We start from the raw sequence: 14,130 nt of genomic DNA, 5'->3' as shown, positions 1-14,130 counted from the left end.
TGAATTTGAGTGGTGCTGTAAGTCCAGCCCCAGTCCTGTGTCAGACAGGGGGTGCTGAACATGAACACGGAGACCTCTACTTGACTCAAATCTCATTTCCAAATGAGAGTTTTTGGATAGTAGACAACAGATACAAAGGAGATAAGGCAAGTCCAAGCTAGATTCTCCTTACTTCTCTATAGTAAGAAACTATTTATAACATTTCCATAACTCCACTATAAGAAAGAAAACATGAGACCTTAAAGTATTCCTGTTGTCTGTACACAATAATCTCAAGTGGGGAGCTAAGAGTTGTTTTGGAAGCACTGTACAAATCTCTTACACCACAAATTTAGATTATAAAGAAGTAACCAACCCAATAAATAAAACAATACATATTTATTTAGCCCAAAATCCTCTATAGTCTAACAATAGTCTGTGTGTTCTATTTATATTTCCTTAGGGCACTTTTGCTCCTTCAGATAGTAAAGACCCAACAGGAGTTACACAAGACACATTTATAATATCGTAAATCAATTATTTGGGACAGAAAACACCCCACAATAATTTTTGGGCTGACAGCCCTTTTGAAAGCTTTAAGGCAATTTAAGGGCTCTAATCTTGCAACCCCATCTTGTGCAAGTAACCTTTATTCAGTCCCATTGGCTCCAATGGAACAACTTGAATTGGTACAGAATACTCACAGGAAAAGGGGTAGCAGGTTTGGGCTTTTCGTAGGGCTGCAGTGATTTTATTTTATATCTTGTCCAACAAAAAAAACCTAGAGTTAGGATATTAGAAGACAACGATATTGCTGAAATGGACAAAAACAGTTGCACAAAAGACAATTGAGACAGAACTTGACAGTTATAAATGTAGGTACATCACATCATTAAGCACAATTTCTGATACATAGCCACCACTGTTTGCCTAATTTTAAAGAATAGAGGTAACCCCCTAGAGAATGCTCAAGATTAGGACTTTTAAAGATTTTAAAATCTACAGCCTTGATATATAGAGAAGACAATGGATACCTTTTGGTAAAGGAACATAGCTTGCATCTAAGAACAGAGAAACATTAGTCAACATCTTGTTTCACAAACAAGGTAATAGAATCACTGGATACAGAAGACCACCCAAACTTGACTAGAATGTTACAACCTTCTCATTTGCTGTGTTTTCACAATCACACTGATCAGTCTCAAAGATGTGCGGCAGCTAGTTCTGTCTTCCCTCCTGTGGTTACCACCTGGATTAGGCTGCCTGAGCTTGGTCTGTTCTTCCCTATGATCCAGTCATAAAAGGTTCTGTTAAAAAAATATGAGAATATGATAAGTGTGAATAGGCAAGAGGTGTGAAAAAAAAAAAAATAGAGTCAGCCTGCCATATCCACTTCCTTCTCCGTATGTTGTCTTTTTATGTGTGGATCCTTTATAATTGTCTCCACGAGGACAGATACTTACACTCACATGGAGCCCCACAAAATCAATAATGTTCTGCTCAGGAACAGGGATTCACCCGCAAAGATCTGATGGCATGATCGGGGCCTAGAATGTAAGTTCTTCAGGGCAAAGAACTGTCTCTCATCTGTCTACAAAGCACCTATTGTCCTGTTGGGCTCTATCACCATGATTTTCAGAGTGCGTGCAGCACCTCTGAAAATTCAGTCTTAAAAACACATAATAAATAATAAACGGTAACTTTGGGTGGAAGATAACTGTACCTCGATTCTGCTCCTAAAGTTTGCAAAATATTTCAATTTCTTAGAAAAAAAACATTTTGAAGATAAAAGGTAATCCAACAGAAATTTACTGAAACTGATGTCATCAAGGTGACTAGGAACATTGGGGTCCAAAACAAAAAATATTGTTGGCATCCCAGTAGAGAACTGTTTTTTTCTTCAGAGGCAAACTTCCACTGAAGATTATGGCTAAAATAAAGTTAATATACTTCAAAGCTGTGATTTGTTTTTTTCTTTCCCTTTCTCATATATTTGTTCTCTTCTCGCTCTTCTCCCTTCTCTGTCCATTATTTTCCCCCTATTATCATCCTCTGAGTCTTTCCCAATTCCCTCCTCTCTTTCCTTCACCTCCAATGTCCTCCCTTTCTATCCCATCCCTATCCTTCTCGGTCTCATGCTCTTTCCCTTGTCTAGTGCTCTTTTCTTTCAGCTTTTTTCCTTCCCTAGGCAGCCTACCCCTTCAACCACTCTCTCCCATCATCACACCACTTTACTGCACAATTGTGGAAATGGTTCTTCAGGGCTGTGAGGGGAGCAGTGGGACTTGAAGTCTCACAGGGACGAATTCACCCATCAGCAGTGGGCCACCACATTGCCTACGCTCAATTTAAACTCTATTTTGAAGATTGGAAGAGCCGTAGAGGCCTTGTGTTACCTGCTTGAGGAGGAAGGGAGGAGTCCAATTTCATCCAGAGAATGCAAGGCATTCTTCAGGGTCCATACTCTATCCTCATGCTCTGCAGTCCCCAGTAGCCATTTTGAATGGTCATGCAATCTGATGCAATGAATTCTGGGGCACACTAAGCCCCAGAATGTGATTACCAGATGGTATGAGAATTCTTGTGGGGATTCTCAAGAGGAAGGCACTGTCACCAGCTCTCACAATATTTGGTGTTTTTCTTAAAGCCCTAGCTCCTGCAGGCAAGTGATTATGGGAGAATCTCAGCTTTCATTAAGGAAGTAAATCTTTAGCACTCTACAGGCTCAGCAACCAGAAGGCAAATTAAAGGAAGCATGATTTTCAAGATAATCTCATCATTTGGAGGGGCCTGGCTCGTGATTTTTGAGTATGTGGGGTTAACAATACAGGGAAATAGTCTTTGCTTCTACCAGGAAGTGTGATGGAGATTTTTACAGAGTGTGATCATTACTGACTCATAAAAATTTCAACTTAAGATTTTAAGTTGATGGCACTGGTTTAACTCTTTTAAAAAAGGAGGGGTGGAGGGAGGGGCTTGTTTTACCCACTATGGCTAAAATTAATCTAGTGGAACAGCTTATAGTTTATTCCTCTCCTCCCCCCTCCCCCCCGATTTATTTACTTTATGCATCACTCTGTGCAGTCAGTTTCACATGTACAATCAGTTCCCCTGTTTGTGAGCCTCTCTCACAAGAGGAAAAAAAAATTAAAACAGCCCTTAAAATTAGGAACATGTTTGTAAAACCACAGCATTTCGCCAAACGGTCTCAGGAGTGTGGGTAAATAACTGAAAGTACTTTTTTTTTTTTTTTTAAACTAACTATATGTCAAGTTGGCAGTGGCCCTTTAAATAAGGCAACTCAAACAGCTGCCTAGGCCTCCTCTGCCTAAAACCATCCCTGAATGGAAGGCCCAACGAAAGCACTCCAAAAGGCAAGGAAATCCAGAGTCAAAACAGACATGCTGTGAAGGACACAGCTTCAGCGTCAATTCCAAGTGCCCTGGCTTCCGCAGGTTTAAAGGGAAACTACAAAACTAGAGAGATTTTTTTCAGTGCCCTTTATGATGTATGAAGTTGGATCGGTTTCCACTCTTCTCCCCCCCCCCCCCCCCAAAAATGTTGCTGTTTAAACAAAAGAAAATCCTATATCATGCCTTCACTTCCCTCTCTCTGGCAAGATCTTTGAAGGGCCTGTTCTGAATAATGCCACAAAGCCAGCACCAATGAGCTGCAGAGCTCTACCCTCGGCCGAGCAAAGGAGAAGAGGCTGAGCCTCTACCCCTCAGTATGGAGCAAAGAAATCCGCAGCTCATCTTGCAGCTTCATTTGGGTCTGACCCTCCACAGATCTAGCCGTGAGGACTTGATTGAGTGATATTACTCAAGAAATAAGCAGACAATAGCACTTCTGGGGAGAGGAAGTGGGCACACAGAAGGAGGGGGAACTACATCTACCTTAAGACAATATAAAACGAGCAGTAAAGGGCATAAACACCTTTCTCTTTACAGTTCACCTTTAAACCAGACTGCTTATGTCTGACACAGCTGTTTGTGATTTAACTTAATTGTCCGCATGCTTTAAAAGGCTTGCTGACTTTAAAAACACTCAGGGCTGGTGTAAATTAATGCAGGGCCACTTAGGTCAATGGAGTTATGCCAATTTTCACCAGCTGAGGATTTGGCCCTATAAGCTTAACCTAACTTCAAGGTACAGAAAATGGGGGTGCACGGAAACATCCAAATCCGAGTGACAAGACTGCCTATTTTTAAGAAGGGAAGATGCAAAAAAAAAAAACCCAGCTGTTTTAAAAGGAGAGCTAGGAATTGTTTAGTCATTGTGCATGTACTCACTCAGCAAGGAATTCTAGGGGTGTCCAGGAGCTGAAATCTGCGTCAGGCATTGATTTCCTGTTCACTGGTGTATCCAAGGTAACCCTGCAATTGAGAGAGATAAGCCTTTCATTTGTACATCATGCTTCTGATAAGAGCGGTCTGCTCTTCCGTCCTTTGCTCTAGTGTATGCTGAACTTGCAGAACAGGGCACTGAAATCCAAACGTTAGATGGATTTCTCTTGAAAGCTGTATGTCTCTAACAGCATGTAATCATCAGTCTTAAGTTTTTAAATCTATATAATTAAATATGATGATATTTGTAAGGTAGGATCTTCAAAAATGCCTAAGTCACTTATACGTTGCTGAAAATCCCACCCTTAACTGTTACTCTCTTCAAACTTTATACAATACCAAAACCTTTCAAGGCATCTATGCAAGTTTGGAATGGCCAGTAGCCAGGAGACCAGTGTGAACTTGGTATCTGACTGTTGGTGGTACTCTGCAGGGCCAGGTGTTAATTATTCAACTATCCTGTATGTTGTCATTCCCTGTCCAAAAAGAAATGCAGGTGGAGAAGTTTGTAAAGAAGAGGGTGAGATGCAATTAAATGAGTTCAGACAGCATTTTTAAGCCCCTCTCCAGTACTTCTGAGCACTGACAATCTTCAAAGACTATGTTTCACACAAGCCTGGAAAGGAAATACTCAAATCCTTAACTAGGTTATCAAAGGGAATCACAGAAGTTAGATCTTTTGTATATCTATTAGGCCAGCCAATTCATTCACCCCTCTTCCAATGCAGGCAGCCAACTTATAATAAATGTTAGTAGGTTTGTAGCAGGGAAAAGAGGAACTAAACCTTTTGTAGTCACAAGTCTTCAAGGGACAATTACTTTTGCTGCCCAAGTCACTCTACCAAGAGGATATATAATATTATGCACTACAGTAGAAGCTACATTTCTATGGGAAAGAATCTCAAAAAGGTAAAAGTTTGGCAAGACATATTTTCCTCATCTAAACACCACTTGGTATTCAGAAGTAAAGTTTGATAGACATCGGCTTTGCCCAAACCAAAATTAAGGAATAGTGAATGCAAACATTCAAAAGCACTTTCAGCTAAATAAAACATTCCACTATTTTCTTTTTTCACATACATTTTCAAATAAAAAAACATATTTTAAACAGTTTCATTTCTAATGTGTCACTTTTAGACTCCTATCTACACTACAAAATAACCATATTTAAATATGGTTTAACCATCTGTCAAGGTTAAATCATGGTTTTCTAACATTGTTGTAACAATGATTCCTTCTGTCTGCACAGGAAAGAAAAAATGTTATTTATTGTTGATGGTAATGCCTATAACATGCTAGGTATGCTCTAGAGACTACTGAAGAGGGATGGTCCCTCCTTTGAGAAACCACAACCGTGTTTAAACTGTTACTTCTGTAGTGTAGATGGGGCCTCAGAAAAGAAGCACATCCATGTGTCACTCAGTTACAGCCATACTTTAAAATTAAACAATGCAATAGCACAGGTAACTATGCAACCACTTACGGTAGAACAGCAAGAGCAGCAGACCTAGATGGCAAGCCACTGTTCGCACCAGCTAGACTCTGACAAAGCTGATGTACTGCTCCTTTTGCCATGCCATACCCAACCATCCCTAACAATTAGAAATAAAACAGATTACAAAAAGTTATCTCACTGACAATAGTTGTATAAAAAGGAGACAGTGAAAGTTTCTATGTTATTTAATGAAAGGAAGGTTTATATTCACTTGCAGCAATCTTGGAACAGAATCAGTCTTATAGCACATTGCACAAATGTATACACGTTTTTAGAAGAACTTACCCGTGACAAAGGAATTGCGTTGCTATCACAGAGCTCAATTTATCTAGAAACACGGAATTTAAAAAAATATTTTTAAAAATTAAGATTCGTTTAGTTGGTCTCACAGATTGTGTGCCATGAGATCTGAACACAGTGTTATAGCACTTGCCTTTAAAAAGACACCCGGAGAAGATATATCTAGAGCTGAGAAAACAGATTTTTCAGTTCATTGGCGATTTTAAAAAGTTGGAAAAAAAATTGTTTCAGGTTCAATAAAACATTTTGTTTCAATTTTGACCATTTAAAATGTTTTGAATGTTTAAAACAAAAAATTAAAGAGAGTTTTGAAAAAAGCTGTTTCAAACCCTCCAAAAATCAAAACACTCTGTTTAGGAAATGTTGTAATGAAATGTTTTCATTTTTTCAATTTTTTTTGTTTTGTTTTTCTAAATGAATACTTGAGTGAAATCTACACAAATTTTAAAAATCATCAAATCAGCCTTTTTAGCCAAAATTTTTTTTACCCCGCTGCAGATATATCTATGGCCATAATCTTGCAAACACTGATGCATGTACTTAACTTTAAGGACAAGTAGACCTACAGACTTTAATGAAACTATTCACATACTTAACAGTAAACAAGTGCTTAAATGTTAGCAGAATCAGGGGTAAATACATACAGCCATATTAGATAAGTCCAGTGGTCCACCTTGTTTTGTGTACTGGCATGTCTGACACAGACCTCTACCAGATGCTTTGGCAGAAGTTGCAAGAAACCCCACAGTGGAAAGTCATTAAATAACTTCCCTTATGGGCAGTTTTCTTCCTAACCCTTATTAGTTACTAGCTGAATTAGGTTCTGAAGCATGAGAGTTTCTCTCTCCAAAAACAAATGCCTTATACTATCTAATGTAACTGGATATGTTTTTCACTATCCCTATAAATGCCTGTTACTTTATTTGGAATTTTACTGAATTCTTGCACTCAATGAGATCTTGCAATAATGAGTTCCACGGGCTAGTTATGCATTGTGCAAAGTAGTATTTCCTTTGATCAATATTAAATGTGTTGCCCTACAGTTTCTCTAAATGTTCCTTTTTTTGTGTATTAAGAGAAAGCCTAAATAGAAGTGGACAATTTACCTTCTCTTTACTATTTGTTGTTTGTATCCCTTATATCCCTTCTTATTTGTCTCCTTTGTAAACCAAATAGTCCCAATCTTTCAATCTTTGCCATCCATCCCTGAGCCCCTTCTACTTCTTCTATTTATTTTTTCTTTCCAGTTTGCTGTAGGCGATTGCCAATAAAGTTACGGTACTTAAATAGGAAAATTGTTTCCAGAGTCTACTGAAAAACAAGAATAGCTAGACTTCCATAATTATGAATAATAAATAACAAGCCTAAAATGTCAGAAGATAATTGTTGCTCAACTCGTGCAAATGTCTTTCCCAATTCCTCCTCACATTTAATAAGGTTCATGTGTTTTCCCACAGCACTGCTTGTCCTAAAAATCCACAATGATTGAAACCATCCTGCTCAAAACATGAAAGCAAATTAAATTGATTCTCTTCCCTAACAAAATGTCACAGAATTATTCCAAAGAGTTCACCTATTTGCATTTGTAACAGTACATGGTCAGTCTGTTGCAAAAAGGAAACAAAACAACCTTTTCACTCAGTAATAACAATTTTATCTTCAGACTACGTTAGATGCCGCTTTAAACATGCGAATATAGAGGCCAAATCATTAATTACAAAACACAGTATACTTTCTTAGAACATAATGGTAACAGTTAATTCCTTTAGCTCGGTTTTCAGACATAGCTTTGAAGCACTACCCCTTATCTTTACAACCCATTCCATCATTTTAACTTTTAAAGTTTCTTATGTCACATCAGAATATTGTTGCAGATATCTAACAGAGCAAAGTAACACTAATATAAGAGACCAAATGGAAGTTACTTCATTTGAATCTCAGATAAATCTTGCAGACTTTAATGGATGTTAACCTCTCTGTCGTCACCCTTCATGCCCACAGTCCCCTAGTACCTGTGTTTTTTAAATTGCTTTCAGACTTTCTTCTCTATAAAGAGCAAGAAAAACTGGAATGAGATCAAAGATCACAAGGTATATGTCACAAAGTCTATACTAAACAACTAATGGAGACAGAGGCTGAAGGTCATCAAGCTTATCTATGTCTGAAGCAAGGTGAACTGGATTCAGAACACAAGCAGGGTGACCATGTTCAATAAAAACAACTGAGTCATCACTGACTTTAAAAAAAATTAGTTACCTAAGAACCCTGCCTTCCAGGAAAGCAAATATGGAGTTTAACCTTCTCTAAGGGTTTGCAATGTTAAACCTAAAATTTTTAATGTGTTGTTCTTCATTATTTCCCAAGCACTTCTGACTGCTTGGTATACTAAAAAAGATTTCACCAAAGCCAGACATCTAGTATTTAAGCAACAGATTTTCTTTCTTTCTTACACTATACTTGCCATGGGTTTTGGATTGCCAACTGCAAAGTTACAACTTTCCTCAAGGGATTCAAACAGCAGTTTACCATATGTATAATATGGGAAGAAATGTTAAGGGAGTAAAACTGTTGTTTCTCAAATAGGAATAATTAAAACAATTATTGTTGGTGTCAAAGCAAACACCACATTTTGCTGGTTACCTGGAGTTCCAGCCAAAGCAGCTTTTGCTCCAGTCAGAGTCAATAAGCCTCCTTCTTTCAGATGTTTTGTGGCTAAGTGACTGGAAATAGTTGACGTCCAAACACTCTGTTTCCACATAAGGTCAGAATTTTTGTATAAAGCTGAAAAACAAAATAGTTGGGTCAATTACCTAGAAAGCAAAAGTCTTCTAGTTCTAGCTTGTGCCCCACCATACAGACTAAAACAGCAGCATGCAAATCTGCCTTACGCCACTTCATATATCCCACTTCTGCTGCAATCCTCATCAATGCCTTCAGCGCCTCTCGCCTTGCCAATTGTATCTCCATTCTCTTTGGCTTCCTCAAGTTCCTGCTCAACAGCACGTGCACAATACTGTTACTTGACTTCTCATTACAACAAGTGTGACCATATCCCCTAACCTCAGCCAGTTCCATTGGCTCACCTTTGATTTCTGGACCCCGTTCAAAACTCCCCTCATTTCTAAAACTCCCATTGACTTTGCTTTCATCAGTGTCAAAGACCCTGTCGCTCTCTTTACTTCCTCCTCTTGTGTTTATCTTGCATCAGCTTCCTCTCTCTGTCCCTTTGCATAGTCTCACCTGTGACGGTGAGAGAGCCTTCTCTTCTGCAGCTCTTACCTTCTAGAACGATCTTTTCATCTGCAGGATAAACAACTCTTCTCCTTGCCTATCGTTCTTAAGGTCTCACTCTTTATTCTTTTAACTCTGTAACTGAATTATTTAACTCTATAGTCCAGTTAGAGTTTGTATGAGAGAAGCTGTATAAAATAAAGTCACGCTGTTTTCCATAAACTATAGCTTTAAGTCTGCTTAGTTCTTGGATGGGTGACCACCTGAGAAAACCAAATGCTCTATATGCTTTTTCTTTTCTGTGATCTCAAAGACTGCTCTAAAATATTATATGTCTGCAGTGGTGATCTTTGGATAGTGCTCTGTAGTATTATGTAAAACCTAGACTTTTATTTCAACCGCTGCTTGCTTACTCCCTGAAATTTCATGGAAAACAACACTGTAACTGCTGGACCACAACCATTTTTTCCCAGGGGCTTTGGTCTTGTTAGATCTCATAAGCTATGCAAGACTGGACCTAGTGGATGGAAAACTCCAAGGCATAAAGGAATTGGTGGGAAACACATCTTTTGTTCATCAGACTATTGTTCAAGCAGGGGCTCCATCTGCCTACAGGCGGTCTGGACTGTATGACTGCTGCCTAGACAGGCTCAGAATCTCAAGACTTCTAAAGGACTGGCCTGCATGCAGTTTCAATTAAAAAAAAAAAAAAAAAGAAGAGTTGTTGTATTACAGCTAGTCAATTCAAATGAAAATAGAATTTTAAAATCAATTCAGCAATCATTAGTTTTAGCAACATATTATTGGGGGACAGAGGAAGAAAAATTAAGATTAAGCAAATAATAATATTGAATACCTATATCTTTAGCATTTAAGATGTTTATTTCCATAAAAACTAAAACACACACACACACACATATTAATGGCATGAAGTAGACAGGATGACCACCCATCCCAAGACGTTTCCCATCCTGACTGTCAATAACTTAAACTGATAGTACTATGTGTTATCTCATATACAGCAGTTAAACTGTTTGACTGCATTGTGTTGGATTATAACAGACACGCACAAATATTTTCTTTTTTATGAAACAGGAGTGAATGTCATCTTCCTATGTTGCCTTTAAAAATAAGAAACACCTTTGCCTTGTATGTTTGTATGGGGTGAGGAGGGGAGGGTCCACCAGCTGCTTTATATACTCCAGACCAGAAACAAGGCTAATAATTTTGGGTACCCTAACCTAGGTTAGAAAAATTCCATTCTGGCTATTATGAAATGTTAGGAGCTCAGTAAAAAGCCATTTTAAATGTTAAACTTGAAGACCTGCATCCATTTAAAAATGCTATTTTAGGCACTACATAAAAACCTGTCAGGATGCAACAGTATAGTGCCACAATACACCAGCACTGAAGACTCTGGAAGGTAGTGTGGCCTAGTAGATAGAGCACTAGACTGGGACTCAGGAGACTTGGGGTTTATTCCAGGCTCAGCCAGTGACCTTGGGCAAGTCACTTTAACCTCTTTATGCCTCAGTTTCCCCATCTGTAAAATGGGGCTAGGGATACTGATCTCATCTGTGAAGCACTTTGAGATGTGCTGATGAAAAATGCTACATTAGAACAAGGTATGATTATTAATCACATGAAACCATCAAATAGAAAAGGCTATGAAAGGCACTTAGAGGTGTTCCAGCTCCCATTGATTTGGGTGGAGCTATTAGCTCCCTTTCTGTGTGATCACAGTAAAGGAGAGATTTTAGTCTACCTCTTACCATGACTTTTTCTTCCCATTGCATTAATGTGTTTGTAAGTATGCTACTAACAAAGAGCTTACATTTAGCTTTTGCACTGCCACCTGCCCATCCTCCAGCTACACATAGGATAGCATCCACCTTCTGTTCACCCAGAAGTTTTCCAACATCTGCTGTCACCTTAAATAGATAACAAAGAAGTTATAAAGTCATTCTGAAAATACTGCATTGAAGAAGATATAAATACCCAGCCTTTAAATTGTAATTTTTTAAATTATGTTGCACACATGGTGATGTAAGCAGCTATTCAAAATTAGAGTTTATGATTTTACCCACTGGAAGCAAAACAACAATGCTGAATACTGAAAACAGATTAAAAGACAACCAAGTGCTAGGTGATGTCAATGGAACTAACGTATGAGTGAGGCTTGCAGGATCAGTTAGTTTCAGGGATCAGGCCCTTAGTTTACTACCTACTAACACTGAGTTTCTCTTGGGACACTGCTTTTCAGGCAATAGTCCTTCCCTTTGTACTGTACTGTTCAGAAACACAGAACGAAGGTGCAAGAAAGAAATCTGATAATGGACTAGCCTCGCTGTTGGTAAAGTTTCTGCGTAACCCTAAAGCTTGGGAGTATACTTTACAACCTTGCTTATAAGCTTAAAGTTTGAGAGTTTATACTTTTAGCCTACCGTATTTTTGTTTCCTCTCCCAAGTGTAGGGCTTCATATATATATTAGCACTGAACTTTATCTCTGTGAAACTTATAAAAAATAACAGATTTGCAAAATTCTTTCAGATTCTGTCTACAGCAGAGGTTCTCAAATTGGAGGTCAGGACCCCTTAGGGGGTTGCAAGGTTATTACATGGAGGGTTGCGAGCGGTCAGCCTCCACCCCAAATACCGTTTTGCCTCTGGCATTTCTAACTGTTAAATATTTTAAAAATGTGTTTTTAATTTATGGGGAGGGGGGTCACACTCAGAGGCTTGCTGTGTGAAAGGGGTCGCCAGTACAAGAGTTTGAGAACTACTGGCCTACAGGAGGGAGTCTACATAGCCAGACAATCCTGCTGTTAGGGTGCCAATGCCTGAGATGATGGGGTGTCCAGGATTTCCAGGTTTATGGATCTTGGGTAGCATACAGAATACCCCAGATCGGGGTTCCAGGGGTATGTCTGTGCGGATTTGTTCTTGTGCCCGAGTAGGGAGTCTACATAGTTTGTTGTTACCCAGATACAGATTTTAAAGATAAATATGGTTTTAATAAAAGGAGGGTGTCCCTGGGCTCTCTGAATGTAATAATACATATACATAGGCTCCATGTAATCCCAAGAGTAAATGAGAACTCTGTTTTCTTTAAATATGAATACACTGATGATAGCCTTAATCATTGGGAAGCCAGGTATTAGGCTGAAGATGACCTAACTGTGCGGCCACGGGGAAACAGCTTATAAGAAACAAAGCAAGGCAGTCTATTCTATAGTCTATTCTAGATAGGATTTCATACTCCAGTCCCAAAGACATTTAGAGACCCAGTGCTTTTCTCAACACTTGAAAGAACTGCCCAAGCACCTTCCTAATGCAAAGCAGCTGCCCCAAAGCTTGATACCACAAGCTTTATTACAACACTTAAAGGAAAATGAATAAGTCACCTGATCTGCTTGCTCAGTGAAGGAGTCCGTCATTTTCACAACAACATTGGCATTAGCTTCTTCATTTTCTGCTAGGTCAATGCTGGCAACCCACTGATAACAACAAACAAGGACAACAAAGAGAGTTTTAATTTTTAAATGGATCATTTATCAGTAAATAACTACCTTTTTTTTAAAGTATTTAAGGAGCCAGGCAGTGGCTACCATGATAATTATTCTCTAATAACAAAGTCTGTACTTTGCCCACTTCACAGCTGGGGTGAAAAACCAATGCACTGGATGATTTGCAAAGAAGGCAGCAATTGGCCAGCTGCAAACTAGTTGCCGAGCTTTACGCCTTCGCGGGGAGGAAGCCGTCCTCCTCTTTGGGGATTAGCTGCTGCCAGGAAGGGCTGAAAATCTCTTCCTCTGGCAGGAGAGAGAGGAGTTCGCTCTGAGTCTGGGCGAGATTTACACGGGCTCGACAGTTTCCGGAGCTCTGCGATTCACAGGTCACTGCACGGGGGAGAGCCCTGGCCGCTGGGCCGAAGCAACGCAGAGCGGTGCAGGGCTGCGATACACTGGAGAGCGCTTCCTCCCCAGGCAGCTGCTCCCAGAACACACCCCAAGCCATGCAGCAACGGCACCAAGTGCCCAGCCCGCTCTGCCGGTGGTTACCCAGTGCTTGGCTCTGAAATACTGCACGCATTTGGCTCCCAGGGCCCCTCTGCCTCCGTACACCAGCACCCTGTGCGCCTCCGCCGCCGCTGCCATGCTCCGGCCGCCGCCCGCCCGGCTCCCTCTCGCCTTCTGAGCCTGCGGCTGCCAGAGGCTCCGGGAGCCCGCCCAGCCCAGCAGCTCCGCCTCCCTGCCGGGCCGCCGGACCGGAGGCAGAGGGGCCCCCTTCGCTTCCCGCTTCCGCGCTCGCCACCGCCACCTAGGCTGGCTGAGAAGCTGCGCGGGGTCGGGACGCTGCACCAATTCCCACGGGACAGGGCTCAGTACAAGGCGGCCCTGCGGCGGGGGGCCTTCGGTTTAAGTTCCAGGCATAAAAAAGGCATAAATTGTAAGGTGTAACCTGTCTCTAAGCTAGGTTTCAGAGTAACAGCCGTGTTAGTCTGTATTCGCAAAAAGAAAAGGAGTACTTGTGGCACCTTAGAGACTAACCAATTTATTTGAGCATGAGCTTTCGTGAGCTACAGCTCACTTCATCGGATACATACCGTGGAAACTGCAGCAGACATTATATACACACAGAGACCATGAAACAATACCTCCTCCCACCCCACTAGATAAGCTATTACCAGCAGGACAGTGGGGTGGGAGGAGGTATTGTTTCATGGTCTCTGTGTGTACATAATGTCTTCTGCAGTTTCCACGGTATGCATCCGATGAA

General features: G+C 40.3%; 1 protein-coding gene across 1 annotated transcript; it reads right to left on the bottom strand.

Moving 5' to 3' along the window:
- Positions 1-363: 363 nt before the first annotated feature.
- Positions 364-13,605, bottom strand: QDPR (quinoid dihydropteridine reductase). Its single transcript, XM_073342440.1, has 7 exons — positions 13,413-13,605; positions 12,756-12,848; positions 11,186-11,282; positions 8,761-8,901; positions 5,809-5,917; positions 4,272-4,355; positions 364-1,286 (listed from the first exon to the last, which is right to left on the bottom strand). Exons 1-7 carry the CDS (start codon positions 13,506-13,508, stop codon positions 1,181-1,183), a joined length of 726 nt encoding a protein of 241 aa, XP_073198541.1. The 5' UTR covers positions 13,509-13,605; the 3' UTR covers positions 364-1,180.
- Between the last annotated feature and the right edge of the window lie 525 nt (positions 13,606-14,130).

Source organism: Lepidochelys kempii, chromosome 4 (assembly GCF_965140285.1).
Source record: "Lepidochelys kempii isolate rLepKem1 chromosome 4, rLepKem1.hap1, whole genome shotgun sequence".
In the NCBI taxonomy this organism is placed as follows: Eukaryota; Metazoa; Chordata; order Testudines; family Cheloniidae; genus Lepidochelys; species Lepidochelys kempii.
This window is presented reverse-complemented; position numbering and strand designations above follow the sequence as displayed.